At 38.7% G+C, this 19,009-nt stretch overlaps 1 protein-coding gene across 4 annotated transcripts in view; it reads right to left on the bottom strand.

The window, feature by feature from the left end:
* Window positions 1–19,009, bottom strand: part of fndc3a (fibronectin type III domain containing 3A) — a 99,513-nt gene that overhangs the window by 8,257 nt on the left and 72,247 nt on the right. For all 4 annotated transcript variants that reach the window (XM_007236717.4, XM_007236718.4, XM_022679350.2 and 1 more), the window contains 14 exons: window positions 18,199–18,516; window positions 15,320–15,378; window positions 12,506–12,684; window positions 11,217–11,276; window positions 10,959–11,097; window positions 9,976–10,029; window positions 9,672–9,796; window positions 9,355–9,529; window positions 7,966–8,052; window positions 5,627–5,765; window positions 5,426–5,494; window positions 5,190–5,308; window positions 1,730–1,835; window positions 538–713 (listed from right to left, as the gene is read on the bottom strand). In XM_007236717.4, the coding sequence (XP_007236779.3) occupies window positions 538–713; window positions 1,730–1,835; window positions 5,190–5,308; window positions 5,426–5,494; window positions 5,627–5,765; window positions 7,966–8,052; window positions 9,355–9,529; window positions 9,672–9,796; window positions 9,976–10,029; window positions 10,959–11,097; window positions 11,217–11,276; window positions 12,506–12,684; window positions 15,320–15,378; window positions 18,199–18,516 (1,805 nt within the window). The remainder of the gene's footprint in view (window positions 1–537; window positions 714–1,729; window positions 1,836–5,189; window positions 5,309–5,425; window positions 5,495–5,626; window positions 5,766–7,965; window positions 8,053–9,354; window positions 9,530–9,671; window positions 9,797–9,975; window positions 10,030–10,958; window positions 11,098–11,216; window positions 11,277–12,505; window positions 12,685–15,319; window positions 15,379–18,198; window positions 18,517–19,009) is intronic.

A 19,009-nucleotide genomic window follows, 5' to 3' on the forward strand; every position in this document is an offset into this window, starting at 1 on the left:
TATAATGGGAAATGACAAGAGCATGAATTTTTCTTTTGCTAAAAACGGCAAGAAAATAGTATTTTGATGTAATAATTAGGGGCGGGTGATATGGCGCGATATTTCAGGGTATAATATCATTTATGATATTCAAAATTTTTGACGATATTACCACGTACAATATGATATGGCACACCCCTAGTTGATGGGATTATTTATTAAAAGAATAGCATCCATAGTGAAGGACATTTTCCTTTCATTGTTATACTAAACTGAATCAATGCAACAAATTCAGTAACAAAAGTAAAGCACCTAAATATTTGCATTATAAGAATATTTTAAGAATAATACGCTTTTATTACTTGTTATAAGCTAAACCAACATTAACTTCAACCTTGGATCTGCAAGAATCAAAACCTAGACACCAAACATATATGAGCTGATCGACTACACTGGGAATAAGAGGATTAAGACCTGGTGTGAGTGTAAATTTGATGTAAAATCTCATTCTCTTAAAGGTTCCCTTTTATATATTTCTGGTGTGTAACTACGACTTACCCCAGCTTTATTGGCTGCTCTCAAGCGGAAGCCGTAGGATCTCCCAGGCAGAAGACTACACACAGTGCAGTCAAGGTCAGAGCCCTGGTATACCTCCTTGCCCTCCTCCGCCTGGGGTGCAAACACCTCCACGCTGTAACTACACACGGCACTCCCACCATCCACCTGCGGAGAAGCTAACATAACAGTGGGAGGAACAGGAGTCAGAATTATGCATACACAAACAAGCACACAGGAGGAATAACCTTGGAAGTCGCTCTGAATAAGGGCATCAGCGAAATGCCATAAATGTAAATGTAAGCACATCAGGAGATACAATACATAAGCATAAATTACAATATTTAAACATAAATTAATGTTGTATTGTTGTTATTGTCTATATTTCAGTTGTGATATAGTGCTGAGGACACATGGGTGGGTGATAAGCGTGTGCAACATTTTTGCCATAATAAAAAAAAAAAAAAAAAAAAAGTGATATTGCGATATTCTTAAAAGCCTTTTTTTTGGCCTTTTACTGTAGCTAATAACTTGTAATATCTTATTTGTAGTTTAAATGTAGGCACTACATATGCTGCACTTAAGTTTGTGGTTACATTACTTTATTTTTTGTTACTTTTTTCATTTTGTTACACTATAATCTATAGTCTTGGTAATCTACTGTAAAAAAAAAGAAATGTTTATAGATGTGTTTGTTTCTGCCTTATTTAAAAACTGTTACATTTATACTAAATAAAACACTTATATATTTTTTTTGTTGCAGTAGTGTACTCTTGACATGTATTTGATATAATTTAATGTTTGTCACAAATATTATTGTGAGATAATCTTGAAAATATGAAAAAAATATATATTTGAGTAAATTCAAAAATGTGTTTCAAATAAACGTTTTAAAAATCTATTAGTAATTTACTCTAATTTGAAATACTCTAATTTGGAATGAATCAATAATAATGTAACACAAAATAATGTGAGTGTAACCAAAACATGCATGCAAATAAACTGCAAACCTAAACAATTATAGAATAAATACCCAAGCTTCAGTAAATAGCAAAACAAACACAAAAATGCTGATTTCAAAGCAGAATACTGCTATTATCCTAATATACATTTGCTTTAATTATTTAAAAAAATTAAGGATTGTGTACAATAAAATATGGCACAAAATGTACGCAGACACACACTGTAAGCTTACCCCAGCGAAGCTGAACTTCTCTGGCTTTGGGTTTGCCTACAACTCTGGGTGGCTGACACGGGCCAGGAGGAACAGCCGGCAACTGGACCTGCAGCGTTTCTGACATCTATAAGATACACAAGCACACACAAAAAATAAGGTAACTAAACACAGATCTTAACCAATAATTACTGGTGTTTACAGGACTATTACTGTAACTATTATACTTTTATACTTTAATGTATTCTTTTAGAGTGTCATTTTTCTAAATAACACATTATATCTGATGGGTGCATTTGTTTCCACAATTCCTGTCCATTTGTTGAGCTCCACTGATCATATAGGTGAACTTTGCAGTTCTATTATTACAGACTGTAGTCCTTCAGTTTCTCTGCATACTTATATTATCACATCCTTTTTCCACTTGTTCTTCTATGGTATTATTTAGGTAACTTAGAAATGCAGTGACACTGACATGGTGGTGGTGTGTGATAATATATGTGTGTGAGGCTGTATGTGCTGGTATAAGAGAATCAGACACAGCAGTGCTGCTGCAGTTTTTAAACCCCCTTTAGTACTAACATCAATACCATGTAAATGTTACTGCAGAACGATCAATAACCCAAATAATAGCTGTCCTGACCTGAAATAAAATGCTGCTCCTACATACAGTTTTGGAAAAAATTAAGAGACCACTTAAAAACTATGAGTTTCTTTGATTTTACCAAATTAAAAACCTCTGGAATATATTCAATCTTTGCACCAGGAGTGGTATTAAGTTATCCAAAAGCAGTGTGTGACTGGTGGAGGAGAACATGCCAAGATGCATGAAAACTGTGATTCCAAATATTCCAAATATTGATTTCTGAACTCTTAAAACTTTACGAATACGAACTTGTTTTCTTTGCATTATTTGAGGTCTGAAAGCGCTGCATCTTTTTCGTTATTTCAGCCATTTCTCATTTCCTCAAAAAAATGCTCTAAATGACAACATTTTTATTTAGATTTTGGGAGAAATGCTGTTTGTAGTTAATAGAATAAAACAGCAATGTTCATTTTACTCAAACATATACCTATACAAAGCAAAACCAGAGAAACTGATACAGAAACTGAAGTGGTCTCTTATTTTTCCAGAGCTATAGACTAAGTAGAACTGATAAAATGGTGGAGTGGTCTGTATTTATATTTCTCTTTAAATGTTTGTATAAATCCTTCTCACAAACACTTTTGATGCTGTATGGAAAATACCAGTACTTTCTGTAATCATCATATGAAAGGGCTCACTATAAGAGTGAATGAAATACAGAATGAAGAATATCTGAATGAACTAATGAAAAAAATACATGAAGACATCTCCGATTGAAATAAAGCTGTGTGTACACCAAAACCAGTGACTGCTATCTGAAGCCATGCTCACTTTCAGGGCTGTGGAAAACAACGCCTACCAGCATGAGTCACTGCTCAGTTCTGGCAAGCCCTACACACAGGGGGGGAAAAGCCTCTGAGAAGCATGGACAAAGCCATTATGGCTGGGATTAGGAGATGAAGCGGAGAAATGAATATGAGCAGCTCGGAGAAAGCTTTTAATTTACAAAGAAAACTGTCCTTTTTGTATATTACAAATAAAAATGTATGTGAAACGACAGATTACATAGCATAGAGTAGAGCAGGGGATGTGAAGCTGGTAATTCTGTGTTTCTCTGTGCCTATAATCATAAAAACAAGCAATGAGTGATACATAAAATCCCCAATTCTCCCCAATGTAGCTGAACCATTTAGGCTCCCACTCACTGGGACTTCCCCTATTACTTGCAATGCAACTGCCGCCAGTGCAGAAGCACTAGGCATAAAACATGCTCAGCTGTTTGGTCTGATTTTACATAGGCACAAACCTAAACGCACCAAAATGTGCACCAATAAACCACGCCAGCACGCTGTGTCCTCTGATTGGTCAGAGCTGTCAGGCACAGGAGCTAGAAAGTAAATATAGTGAGAAGATTGTGTGTTCCACCACACATACATCTGATTTAACATTAGACGCTGAAACACTCAGCTTTCAAAACACAGTGTTCGGACGTGCAGTGCAGATGTATACATTAATTAAACTGTGTCTTATCAGCAGTTTAGCTTAATTAAAAAGTAGTATATTCAATAGTTGGGTTGAATCAAGAACGGATCATGTTCTTACCACAAGCGAACCACTCCAGAGTTTGCTTGTAACTGGAACGAGACATGCAAGAGGTTTTGATCAGCACCTGAGTGCTCAATTGAACGGACCAGAGTTCGTTTTAACCTGACCAAAAAGTGCTGGTGCGAAAATGCCCTTAGTCTGCTGAGCAGATAAAACACTAAGGGTGTTTACACACCAGCACAATTTGGTCCAGTTTGAACAGAGTCTGGTTTGTTTGTACCGGTTCGATTGAGCAGGTGTAAAAACGAATCAAATCAACTGGACAGAAACCTGCTAGAGGAGGTGATCCCGGTCCGGTCCCACACGATCTCTGGAGTGTTTTGCTTGTGGTGAGAACCGACCCAGCTATCAAATATTATTCTTTTTATTTAAAGGTAAACTGATGATAAGGTGCAGTTTTATCTGATATATTAGCCCAATAATGCTAAACACCACAGCTATTAAAAAAACAAACTGTGTCCATGCACGTGTGTGTATACACACATGTGGTGGAACACAGAATCTTCTTACTATATCCTCTTGAGAGCCTGCGTCCTCGTATGGGGACATTACATTTCTGCTTCTGTGCACCATGATACTTTTATATTTTTTTTAAGCATTGACCGATTGGGCTCATATGGAGACACTATCCGTACCATCTAGTGGTCACATGACGTTACACTCATTTGATTATAAAAAACAAGATGATGGGAATCCCAGTCAAAAGTTTCTACAGCCAGTCCAGATAGAAACATAGGCTTGGTGAAAATTTGCATTGAATTTTATGTTTAAAACTTTTTCTTTTTTTTTTTTTGGGTAGAAAGCTAAAATTAGTTTTTGGACAAATTGGGTCCTACTGATCACAAATGTCAAGGATAAATGTTATATGCTAAAATAAACTGCTGTCCCCATATGAGGATGATGTTTTTGTACAGGAAGTTGTTTTTTGCAAAAACACAGTTTAGTTTTATACTAGTTTTAAGTCATACTAATCTTAAATAGCTAGGAGAATGAAAAAATGCACACAAAGCAAAAGTCCGGGTCTCAGGAGGATATTTACTTTCTTGCTCACGAGCCAGACACCAATCAGAGGAGACAATGTGCTTGCGTGGTTTACTGGTGCGCATTTTGTTGTGATTAGGTTTATGCCTGTGTGAAACCAAACCAATCTGAGGGAGAAAATGCTCTAGTAAACCAACTAATCAAATGATTCGAACCAGAGAAATGAACTACAGGTGGTAAAAAAAAAAAAAAACGCCCTTAATCAAAATATACCGCTATGCATAATGAGGGTTTTTGTGTGCTTCTTACCGGGCTCTGTCCTCCAACACTGAGGCAGTAGACTTTAGCTTGGTACGAGCACCCTGGCTTCAACCCATCACAAACACACTCCATTGCTGAGCCTCTGTACACCTGCTCCCAAGAGGACCCTAAAAATTATGGAAACATATATAAACATTGCATTATCATCATACCTGATCATCACCATTCAAGCTTAAATCTGCAATATAAACAACATGATTCAGAGCAACTTCAACGGAACATACCGCTTCCAGCTTCAGACATTTCCACCACATACTCAGACACATCTGAACCACCGTTATCTTTCGGGGGATCTGTGAGAAAAAAACATAACACACACACACATTCTCAATGTAACCACACATGAACAGAGAGCACACAAAGCATATAACCCCCCAATATGGTGAAATGTGCAGCTTGAGTTTGCAGCTTGGGTTTGAACTCACCCCAGGTCATCCGGAAGCTGGTGGGATGCGGTTTACCCTTGACGGAAGGTCTGCAGGGGCAGCTGGGTCTGTCTGGGGCTGTGGTGAACTCAGATACAGGACTGGGGTTACTCTTCCCTTCTGCGTTGTATGCAGCAACCTGAAATACCACAGAAAAACAATTTAGCCACAGCCTGGCAGCTCATTTGGAAGGAAACAATTGGCATCGTTTGAGAGGCTGTGAAAACTTTAATTACTGTTGCTAACAACATGGCAGCAAGCAAGCTAATGGCATCCGAACTTTCCCTGTTCCTTTGACATTCACAGCAATTAGCAGACGCGCTTATCCAAAGCACTTTAATGACACAAAAGTGCAAATGCACACTCATAGCCTGGGTAGACCCAGTAAAAAACTACTGTGAATGGAACAGAACTCTTTGTAGTAGATAAACATGCGTCTTTTGGCACAGTATCTAATGTCAAGCATGGGCTAGATGGGTAGAAAGTCTGCCAGTATTGGACAGAGCTGTGGAGCAGTGGATCTGTGTTCTCTGAAATGATGGCACACGATCCAATACACTTTGCATGAGCTGTAGAGTTGGGAATGTGTCCCATTCAAGTTCAGACCAACACTTCTGTGTCAAGAAAAGAAAAAAAAGTCTCAAAATTCTGCATACAGAATGCTACACCCTGAGGGTGGTGGATCGAGTTAGCCTCTAAGGATCCAAGTTATGTACTGGGTTTAGCTACTGCCATCAGGATGAAGGAAATTGGTCCATTTCTAGCTTTAAAGGCCAGCAACAGGAATTTGAATCAGACCCAGGCTGTTACAGGAAGCCAGTAAAAAGAACAGAGAAAAGGAATTTCATGGCAGAATTGAAAGTAGAAAGAAATAAGACTAGACAGCCAAATTCTCCAAACGGGGAAAGCTGCACAACCAAGCCATGCAACACTGCAACATCAAGAACTTTAACTGGTCAGTCAAAACACCACCAAGGCTTTCAGTGGCTTCAGCAAAATCTTGGTTTAAGACGTGCAGTTGCCCAAGGTGTCAAGTAAAGAAGTACAATTACTTTGCTACATTAAATTTGTTACAAGCAGAAATTTTGGTTGTCTATACTATACTGGAGTAATTATTTTTTACATGATTCCTTACATTTTCACCGAATCATCTGTACATCTTTACTCCTTGTAAAGATAGCTTTGTTACTCCTATTTTATTTGGCCTGAAAAACTTTTTTTTAACATTAGCTTTTATCCAACAGTTTTTGGGCTTTAGCTTTTAGCCAAAGGATTTTGGACTTTAGCTTTTAGGCAAAAGTTTTTAGACTTTAGCTTTTAGCCAAAGGATTTTGGACTTTAGATTTTAGGCAAAGTTTTTGGACTTTAGCTTTTAGGCCAATGGATTTTGGACTTTAGCTTTTAGCCAAAGGTTTTTGGACACTGCTGTATCAGACAAAAGTATTGGCATTCCCATTAAAGCCAAAACCTTTTAAATTCTAGCATTTAGCTGAAAGTCAACAGCATAGCAACAACTCTTTCCACTCTTCAGACAGAAACAGCTTAGCAACCATTTAAATGTTTTCAACATTATTAGCGTACTTTTCCAAGCCAACTTAAAGTTCGTTCATAAAATTTCCATTTCTAGCTATCTTAACTATCCTACAATCACATCATATCAGATAGAACACTGTAGCTGCACTGCATATTACTCACCCAAGTACATCAAATTTAAACCAATAAGCTCCTTGTTTTCTGCAAGTCACATTCTCATTTGCAGAAGACCCCCTCCAAAAAAGTGCAAACGGCTTTTGACGCATCATCAATCTACTCATGTTGCTTTATTAGTATAATCAGTCAGCGGAGCTCTTTGTTCGCTCACGATGACGGAATATAATGGAGCTGTAAGAGGGCAGAGTTTTCTCAGCAGGTAACAAGAGTCTCATCAGCCTCCGCCCAGGAGCCCTGATCACATTAATACACTTTTGTTTTTGGAAACATAACTGCAATCAGGCCTTTCACTGATGACACCAAAGGGTTGAATGAGTGCTCCACCTTGTCTTCTGTCATCTACCCAAACACAACATGGAAAGAGAAGAAAACCGAAGAAGAAAAAAAGAAAGAATCACAGCAAGTGCTGATTTAATCCAGCAGCAACTCTTCTTCCAAGCACACTAATGACACCAATAATGAATGAAAGCTCACTGGGGCCAGTTCTATGCACAAGCTCCAATAGATGTGTTGCGCAGGTCACTAGAGACTAATGGCAAAGGCTCAGCAGACAAATGTCTGAATTACGCCTACATAGAACGTTAAACATTCACAGAGTGTGTTCACAGCAAAGAGGAAGCCACGCTCACCCTGAACTTGTACTTGGTGCTCCTGTGTAGATTCCTGACTGTGCAGGACAGCTCGTCCCCATCAAAGCTGGGCTGGAATCCGTAACCCTGCATTATACAAACGGCAAAGTCAATCATAGGTGTGTAGAAAGTCGTACAGTTTTAATATGTGGAATATCTGCTCTAATGTAGGTATTTCTTATTAATGGCAACCTATGGAATGATGAAATGCTAATAATTAATGCAATAAATAATTAACACTGCCAGTATCAGTATTAGCACTGCAATAACATGTATGTGAACTGTGTGCATGTTTAAAGAGATGTAGATCAATTGTAGAGAGCCTGAAAACAACAGGAACTAGGAACAAGTGTAGAACTGCAGAAATTGCATTTGATTAGAGGGCAAATAAAAGCCTTGAATTGCACATGCTTTCAAAAGATGTTGTTTCAAGGAAAAAATGAAATATTCAGACAAAATGTTCTTGTTTTTTTATGTTTAGGGAGCACAGAAACCCACTAAAACCCCTAAAAATAACTATCAAATCTTTACTTTCTTTAGAGAGTAATTGATGCATGGACAATGAATAATGAATAAATAAAATAAATAATTAAAAGCCCAATAACTGCCTAAAAAGTGCACTAGTTTTCATTGGCTGCTGACAGGGAACATTTCGATTGAGAGACCACTTCATTTTCTGAATCAGTTTATCTGATTTTGCTATTTATAGGTTTTCAGACCTCCTAAAATGCAAAGAAATCAAGTTTATATTCATTCAGAAATAAATATTAGGTGGAATAACCCTAGATTTTATTCACAGTTTTAATGCTTCTTGGCATGTTCTCCTCCAACAGTCTTACACACTGCTTTTGGATAATTTTAGGCCACTCCTGGTGCAAAATTTAATTAATGGTTTAATGGCTTGTGATCATCCATCTTCCTCTTGATTATATTCCAGAGGTTTCCAATTTGATAAAATCAAAGTAACTCTTATTTTGTCCAGAGCTGTGTATTTATTTTATATACTGTGACTGGTCTAAAAAGACAAAACTGATGTATGTTGAATCATAACTGGAGGCTCTCCTGAGCAGGCTTGTCTCCAATAATTCTTCTATAAAATTAATGTACTTATACAAATTAAAGCCAAAAACATTTCTAGGGGATGACACTGTACTGAATTGAATATTTTTTTTACCTTTAAAAGTGGCACAACAATTCTGATGGCACATTCAAACCTATAACAAATTCTTGTGGTTTTGTAAAAATCTAAATACCATAAAGTTCCATTTTCCCCATAATGCTCACCTTAACAGTTAATTTATTTTTTTAATTTATCAAGTTATTGTATGCCCAAGATTTTTGTGTGTCTGTGTGTGTGTTTAAGAGAGAGATCTTAAATAAATGTCTGACCGAGCCCTCTTCCTCCATTTCCAGCACATAGTTAATTTCGTCTTCTTTTGGTGAACCGACTGGCCTGTTCCACTTCAGACAGATCCAGGTGACTCCAGCCTGGACCAGTTCTGGGCTGAGTGGGGGCGCGGGAACACTGCATGACGTCATCATGTCTACAGGTTCACTGAACTCACTGCACAAACAGAGAAGGTGGGCTGTATTAATGAACGCAAGTAAACACATGAATCAGGTTATAAAAAACAAAACTATCTAAAATTAGAGCTAAACAAGCACTCCCATAATTATGTGTACATAACAATGGAACTGTGTCATACCTGATACCCATATCATTTTTGGCCGCTAGGCGGAATGAGTATTTGGATGCTGGAGAGAGCTTGGTCACCCTGTACTGCTTCTGGGGGCCGTAATAGCACTGCTCAAACGCTCCTGTGCCCTTACCCTGTTTACACAGAACAACACACTACTTTACACCACTTTACACAAAAAGCATGGATCAGAGACACAGCAAGTAAAAACAAGAAAACAGAAATAAGGAATTAAGGAGCAAAGAAATTACCAGACACACATGAATCACTTTTCAGTAATTGTTACTATATTTTAAGTCATATGGGACCATACCTCATCCCAATGTAGTATGTAGTTTTGAATTTTGGAACCGTTGTCGCATGGAGCCTGTGAGGAGATAAAACAAGCAGAGCAAAGAGTGTTTAACACAACTTTCAGTCTTTTAGCTATTAGCCATTAAAAGAACAATAATGATAGTTAATGTTATTATCATTATCATTAAGAGACTACTTCAGGTTCTGAATCAGTTTCTCTGATTTTGCTATTTATAGGTATATGTTTGAGTAAAATGAACATTGTTGTTTTATTCTATAAACTACAGACAAAATTTCTCCCAAATTAAAAAAAAAATATTGTCATTCAGAGCATTTATTATCAGATAATGAGAAATCTTTTCAAACCTCAAATAATGCAAAGAAAACAAGTTCATATTCATAAAGTCTTAAGATTTCAAAAATTAATATTTGGGGGAATAACCCTGTTTTTAATCACAGGTTTCATGCATCTTGGCATTTTCTCCTCCAGCAGTCTTATACACTGCTTTTGGATTTGTTTATGCCACTCCTGGTGCAACATTTCAAGCAGTTCAACATGGTGTGATGGCTTGTGATCATCCATCTTCCTCTTGATTGTATTCCAGAGGTTTTCAAATTGGAAAAATCAAAGAAACTTCAAACATCATTTTTAGGTGGTCTCTTATATTGTAATCTTATGAGATACAATCCAGATACTAGTCACTCAATGTGACCAGACACTGTAAAGTGTACAGCAATTAATGTTAATGTTAATATTGTTGCTGTTGTGCAAAAACCTTATATCTCTAAACCACCAACTTGGCAGGAGACCCAAAATAAGTCTTAACTTAAAATGGAACTCATTATAATATTGTCTCCACATTATTTTTCCATATAAATTTGAAGCATTTATATTGGTCCAATCATCATGACACAGATGCATTGTTCAGAACAACTGTCAGTTTCACATTGTCAAAAAAAGAGAGAGAGAGAGAGAGACTGGGTCTCAGTGTTTGTGTGTACCTTCCACTGCAGGACGAGGGTGCTTTTTGTGCCGCTGGCTTTGCGAGGTGGACTGGGGGTGTCAGGCTCACAGCTCAGAGTAGTGAAACTAGCAGGCTCAGAGGGGGTTCCGTGTAAACAGTTACACATGGCCTGGAGCCTGCAGGTGCAAGAGTCCACGCATGAAAACACATGTACACCCAGATCTGATTCAATCAGACTTTCAGTCATATCAACGGTCATAACTGAAGAGAAATGCTTTTAAGCTCGAGTACAAACCTGACATGGTAGTCTGTTGCTGGTCTTAGGTTATCTATGGTTGCACTTAGTTCTTTACCACTAAGAAAAAAAAGAAAAACAAGAGTAAAGATTGGTGTGAGATTTTGCTCAGTGATTTAATGACACAAATCATCAAAAGTCAAAATAATAGAAAACTGAAGACCAAAGATATGACATCACCATACAACAGACCACAAGATTAAGAGACAGAGGTTTAGGCTCTGTTTTTTTTTTTTCTTTCGAATTTTTATCCCATTTTTCCCCCCAATTCCCCCCTTGTGAAGTCAGCCACCGCCACTTTTCAAACTGCTGCTGATGCAGCATTGCCGAGTAGCATCACAGCACACTCGATGGAAAGCGCAGCAACTCAGTTCCAATACATCAGCTCACAGATGCCTAGTGCTGAGCGACATCACTTTTTTGGAGTGATGTGAGCAGAGAGAGCAAGGCCAATTGTGCTCCCTTAGGGCTCCGGTAGCCGATGGCAAGCTACATGAGCAGGATTCGAACTGCAATGTCCTGATCACAGTGGCAGCGCTTAGCCTGCTGGATCACTCGGAGCCCCAGGTCCAGACTAGGTTAACACCAGACACAAGATTAAACCTGGATTAAACCAGCTGTGTGTTGCATTAATTTATGAACAAGATCAGTAATCCTAGTTGTCAGGTAGGGTCTCCACAGATTGCATCTATAAGATTTGGAGTCCACGACATTGAGGCGGGTGCACGGATTGCCTTTCTTGTTTCACTTTTTGTTGGTACTGACTACAGGATACCTGAAAAACCCCACAAGATCAGTTGTTCAGGAGATGTTCTGACCCAGACATCTAGATACTACTGAAACTGCTCAGATCTTTATGCTTGTTCAATGTATTCTGCATTCCAACACAACTTGTAGATCTGATCGTTCATTTGCTGCATTACAAATTTCACCCTAAACATGGTATGTGCAGCATTCACTGCTCACATTTGCACAACTTGGTTTATCTGCACAGCAAAACCCATTAAAAGAAAAAAAACACTGTATTCAGCTGTGCACTGAACAAATATATGCACTGACTGGTCTCAAACACAGGACCTTCTTGCTGCATTTACTTTCTTGCTCCCGCGTCAGACAGCTCTGATCAATCAGAGCATAAAATGCGCTTGCGTGGTTTAATTTTGTGCCTGTGTGAAAACAAACCAAACACTCCAAGGAAACAAACTCAACTGATGTGGACCATAGAAACAAACTACTGGTTTAAAAAATGACCTAAAACATCTAATGTATCCCCTTTCTTCGCCAGCTACCTGTAGGCAGTGTTATATTTTCCATCTTTTCCACTGTAAGAGACAGACACTTCATAGCTGAAGCAGGGATCCTCCGATTTTTCCTCTCCCTCCTCCTGCTGCTGCTGCTCTTCTTCCACCGCTGTCCTCACTGGGGCCACCCAGCATAGAGATGCTCCCCTGGCCTGGATGTCTGTAACCTAAAAAAAAATCAAGGAAATCAATATAAATGCTTGAAACTGGTTGAATTCAATTTCATCTTTACATCTTTCCTGTTTTTTTTGAGTATTGTATTCTGAATAGGGTTGCAGCGGTAACCGGTTTCACGGTATACCATGGTATTAAAATGCACGGTTATCATACCGTGTGTGTTTGCTTATTACCGGTAAAACGCAAGCCAGCGGAGAAACTCACCCGCGCATGCGCAACTCTGCTCCGCTTCAGCTGCTCAGCACACAGCGGTGAGAACAGCAGAAAGTGCATCAGACTAAACAAATCTCCGTCCGCCTAAAAAAAGGCTAAACTAAAATCAGCAGTGTGGGACTATTTCAGAGACCCGCCGAACGCACCCGAGGATGGTTATCCGATTTATAATCAATGTGGCCGTAAAGTCACAGCTAAAGGTGGACATACGTCAAACCTGTTCTCCCATCTCCAAGAACACCACCCCGCTGTGCAGCGCAAAGTATGTGTTTAGTTTATAATTTTAATCTGAACATAAATAAAATCTCTTTGTAGTCGTGCACAACCCATGCGGTAAGCGCCCGCAAAAGCGCTGAGTTATCCGAAATTTGGGCACGCAGGTACAGGCGTGAAGTGCGTGCTACGACGGATTCACGTGTCCGTGTAAAGGTGCTCGCCGGACTGGATGTGAAAGACGCCATTCATTTACATGCGTTAATTTTCAAATTCTGACGTGCCTGTTTTTCATGTGTTAAAACCAGACTCAGAAATAAATCCCCTCTATCTGGTTATATACCAACTTGGCAGTAAAACGGACGTTTACAACAGTTGTTGATCAGACACTGACCCAGGCTCAGTTTATCAGATATTAAATAATTTAAACACAGGATCTTTACTTCTTAGAGGACATGTAATGTGTGACACGTGTGTGTGTGTGTGTGTGTGTGTGTGTGTGTGTGTGTGTGTGTGTGTGTGTGTGTGTGTGTATATATATATATATATATATATATATATATATATATATATATATATATATATAATTATATACACCCTTAATGCCCTTAAGAATAGTGGAAAAACCTGGTTTCCTTCACCTAATGGTGTACAGTTTATTTTTTTTAAGGAGACATTATCTATATAGTTGTTCCAGGTTTCTACAATAAATAGTTAATTGAACAAAAAACCTTTGTTGTAATTTTTTTAAGGGTCAGTTTAATAATTTATGTAACAAACTGTGATACCGTGATAACCGTGATACCGCGGTATTTTCTGAGACGGTTATCATACCGTGAAAATCTCATACCGTTGCAACCCTAATTCTGAATGGCTCAATATCACTGTAAACATACTGTTTAGGCAGGAAACCCATGCATCGTTGCACCTTAAGTGTCCCTGATACGAGTTTAGCTTTGTTTAGGTAAGATCAGTTTACGCAACCTGATGTTTCCCATGAAACCAAAGGAAACTCCTCATGTTATGAAAGCAAGGCTGTGGGAATATGAGGGAATATTCTTTTTCTTTTTTAAGCTTTGTTCCACATGAGGGGAACATCTATCCCTTTAGTTACAGCTGCAAGCCTGTGAAGTTTTTTCTGATTGTTTGATAAAAATAGCGAAAGATATGAGTGAGCATCGGCAGGGCAGAGAGGCACACACTTGAAGGCCACAAGAAAACAAGTTTAATCCTGTTCTTTTCTTTTCAAGTTTGGTCCTGTTTTCTTCATTATTTGGCTTCTGCTTCCTGTACTCACTTCTCTGTGCTCATCTCTGTGGAAATAATCCATTCATCCAAGAAGGCCTTCAACCAGAGCCCTCGCTCCACTGCCCACTGCATTTCCTAGTGTTGTTTTTTATTTTTTTATTTATTTAGTCTCTCTGGACTCTCGAGAGGAGAATGACGACAAAGCCTGTCTCACTAGTCACTGCACAAGGACAAGGACAGCCAGATGATTGCTAATGAAAGCTCTTTTGGGCTAGCATTTGGACCAACATGACTTCCCTAACTGACCACAGGCTGCAAGGTTGATAAAGAAACATTCAAGCTTAAGGCAAGGTATGATTTATGATCTGTCGAGTTGAGCTCCTTTGTGTATAGACTAATAAATTGGAAAAAATACCGTTTGAACTCTGAATGCTACAGAGAAAAAAACTGCACTGATCTGAATACTAATTTGCCAATTTCCGTCCTATTTAACCCCTCGGCACAAGCTTTGAACACTGTGATAAGTGACACACGATTACTACTGAGCTATGTGTCAAACTGTTTATACTTTAAACCCAAATCACTGAAGCAAAATTCATTAGCAGTTGCAGGGTTGTTGTTATTCATTAAGATACACAGAGCTCCAGTGATCCTTTACCATCAGCTATGAGTCAGATCCTTTAGCTACAGCACTCATGCGTGCATGCACGTATAACCGTTTAAATCACATGTAAATGACAGACACAATCACACAGTCATGTCACAGATCACTGTTTCTTTTTCAGGTGTTCATCATTTTTACAGAGAATGTGAAATTTTCAGTTTCAGCAACATTTAAATAACACCTTATACAGAAACTAAAAAAAAAGAAAAAAAAAAACAAGCCTGTTCTAATGCCGCTTGCAAATACTCAGAAGGTGGAATAATGTTAAGATGGTTTAACATACTCACCACTGGCTTGCTCATGTTGTTTATCCATTCCTGAATTGCCTGCATCTTCTCATTCATTTCTGAGAACAGAAACAATATTGATATTAGGAAAATATAAGGGGAAAACATTTAAGTTTTTAATAAAAGTCTCAAATTAAAAGTTAGCTAACTAGGTTAAATAAAGCTAAGCTAAGTAAACAAAGCTGTAATAAAAAAAAATACTTTCTTTTTAAGTCAAATGATCTGGATGTTAATCTTTATTTAAAGTAAGTTCAGATTCCCTCATTTCTCCAGCACTAGGCTGGAGCATTAGCATTAGCAGCTAACCGCTCCAGCAGTGCTAGCCGGGATTAGCAGCAGGCTACAGGCCGAAAATAGACTATAGGAAAATAGGCTACAGAGGTTAGCAGCTTCTGCTAATGCTACTCCAGCCCCGGTGCTGGAGAACTAAACAGAAACTAAAAAGAAAAACACTGCAATTTGGTAAAGTGGCTTTACTGCTCCTTACAACCTGACTGGAAAAAAATATACATAAGACACACTGAATTAAAAGGTGCACTGACTATTTTTGGGAAAATTAAAGAATTTTAAGTGTGCCTTATAGTGCGAAAAACACAGCACTTTTGGAACCTAAACTACTACTGTATAGTACATTTTAATACAGCTTCACAATTTATAACAGAGCAGCTTGTGTGTGGTACTTTTGACAGGGATACACTAGGCCACAAGTCAGTCAGTCAGTCAGTCAGTCAGTCAGTCTGGGTTAATTATGGCTGTTAGCTCCATTAGCTGCTGGAGCTAATGAGGCCAGTGATGTGCTGCTCAGCCTGGCTGCACTGAGGTCAATGAGGGTCTCTGCTCCTAAAGCCCATTCACACCACTCAGCAGCTCCAGCACCATTTTCCACACTAGAGTGGAGATTTGACAGCACTATCATTTCTGCCATTTTAGATTGCTTCAGAAGCAGGAAAAAGTAACAGCAAAAAAAGTGATCTCTGCTACGTACATGGAACAGTATGTATTGGTGATTGATCAAATTTTGCTGTTATTGTGTAACTCCTTGCCTGTTTATATATCTAATATACCAACAGTTTGGTAATGACCAGTTTTTGATACACACATTTGGATCCAAGAGTTTTATGTTCAAATTTATATATTATATTAGCACTAGCACTATTGTAAACTAAATAATTATGTGTCATAACTGTTACAGGTTCCAGCCTGAATGAATCTTATAATATATTTAAAATGTTATTAAGATATTAAAGGCCTCATAAGCAATATGATGAGGGCACAGCCTTGAGCATCTATGAGTGTCTGCTGAATAAGACTTCTTAGGCACAAGGTTTCATATAATGAGGAACTAAGCAGGCTTTAACTGAAGGTCCAAAAGATTTTATATATAAAAAAGTATTATATTACAATACCTGTTACAATATTCTTGCTATTGACTAATTTGTTTTTACAGATGCATATTCTTGTGTAATTAAATCTGTTTTGAGAAAATATCTTCATATTTTGGGCAGACTAAAGAGACAATAATTACAGTGGCTTGCAAAATTATTCATAACCCTTGAACCTTTTCACATTTTGTCACATTACAACCACAAACTTGTAGAAATGTATTTTCACCGCTCAGGTGAGAGAATCTGTCCACATGACAACTTTAAGTCATGAACTTACTAATCTGACCTTTATGTAAGAGTGGCAAAAAGAAACCTAAGACATAAGAAGCCATGTAGCAAACATGGGGAATAAGGGGCCAGGGTCAGTGTTGAACCAAAGTTAAACTTTTTTTTCTAAATGCAAAGACACACCATTCCCACTGTGAAACATGGTGGTGGGAGCATCATGCTTTCGTGATAAAGGGAAACTGGTCAGAGTTGATACAGAGTTAATACAGGGCAATCCTGGAAGAAAACCTGTTTGGAGGCTGAAAAGACTTGAGGATGGGAGGACATTCACCTTCCAACAAGACAATGACCATATTGATATATCAACTTTTGTTATTGGATCTTTGGTTTAGGATGTGCTAAAAAATTTAAATTCGGGTGCTGAGTAGTCCAATTGCTATGACGGGAAGATCGCTGTTTCGAATTCCGATCATGTTATATAGCTTCGCATCAGCAGCCGGAGCTCCGAGAGAGCACAATTGATCTTGCTCTTTCTGGGTGTGTAGATGGCGCTCTTTCCCCACATCAAGGCTGCGTCTGTGAGCTGATGTATCAGAACCGAGTCGCTGTGCTTTTCTCAGAGCGTGCTGGGATGCTTATTGGCAATACTGCATCAGAAGCAGCTCATCAAGAGGCGGTGGTTGACTTCACATGTATCCGAGGAGGCATGTGCTAGTCTTCACCTCTTTTTCGGTGGCATTGCTTGTAATGAGGGGGATATACAGCTGAGTAGCAGCTGAATAGGTGGGGCATTAATTGGCCTATCTAAATTGGGAGAAAAATTAGAGTTAAAAAAAAAAAACCCTTAAAACTCAAAATAAACTGACATAACTGAGATTTTTTTGCTTAGATTGGTCTCAGCTATCCCAGCTAAGCAATGTTCTCTAGTCTGTTTACGAAAACTATTTATATAATCACAAGTGTGAACTGTTGAGCCCATACTGCTATGTAATGCACACAAAGGGGAGTTGGATTCTGGCAGGGAGTCAACACTTGGCACAACAAACACTAAAAATGCATCTCATTATGCCTGCACGTTCAATGCAAACATTTCAAGTTGAATAATTGAAATCTTGCAGCATCAGGTTTAATATCTATCCCTTTATGTTATATAAGTCCTTAGACCAAGACAGCAAAAAAATCATTATAGGTATGTAGAGAATTTGCACTGATATAGCAGGCATCATAATTGGCTACATCGCAGTCATGTTCTCAGCATCTGCCTACCTGCAGGCTCCATATCTCTCCCTCTCCCTTGACATTCCATGCCCAAGCTGGTGACTGCTGCGCTGGCCTGGCTCTGTTCCTCCACTCCCTTAAGCCCAACACCATTCTGCAGGTCCCCTCCCCCTGGTGGGGTTCCACGGTTCTTCTGTGGGGAAAGAGGAGGACTGTCTTTGGAAGGTACCAGACCACCCCCTCCTCCTGCCTGCCCGCCTTGCCGCTCTTTCAGCTTCTTCTGAAGTCGCTCATAGGTTTTGTTAGCCCTTTCGTCCCTGTGAACAAATGGTGTTCGCCCATGTGGTGGGTGAGTGTCTGTAGAAACTGAAAAAAAAGACAAATAGTGAGACAAGCAACATGTTGGAATCGGCTACGAACACATAAACAAGAGAAATGTCTGGAATCCTAAAAGCTAATACAAACCTGATAATGCTGTTAGTGTAAAAAAGCTTTGCTGTCAATGCATTTACTTTCAGTGTTCATATACATTATATACACCACAAAATAAGTAAGCATTACTTAGCATACACTGCTAAAGGTTATTTTGTTGGTGCATCCATAATTGACTTCCCTGCAAAACAATCCAGCTCAAAACCAGCTACTTTTTCTAACTGGTTTTATTTAAGCTGGTCTCAGATGAACAAGGTGTTTGAAAAGCTGCTCATTCAGGAAAAAGAAGCACTTATTGATGGGTAGCATAACTTGACAGAACACCGTTTCCCAGGAGCCTCGCAGACAGACCCCAGGCTACACAGCTGATTCACACAGCGTCTCTCCCGCTAACCGTAATAAACACTGCTTTGAAAATTTCAGCTGC

The sequence above is a fragment of the Astyanax mexicanus genome, chromosome 18 (assembly GCF_023375975.1).
Source record: "Astyanax mexicanus isolate ESR-SI-001 chromosome 18, AstMex3_surface, whole genome shotgun sequence".
NCBI lineage: Eukaryota > Metazoa > Chordata > Actinopteri > Characiformes > Acestrorhamphidae > Astyanax > Astyanax mexicanus.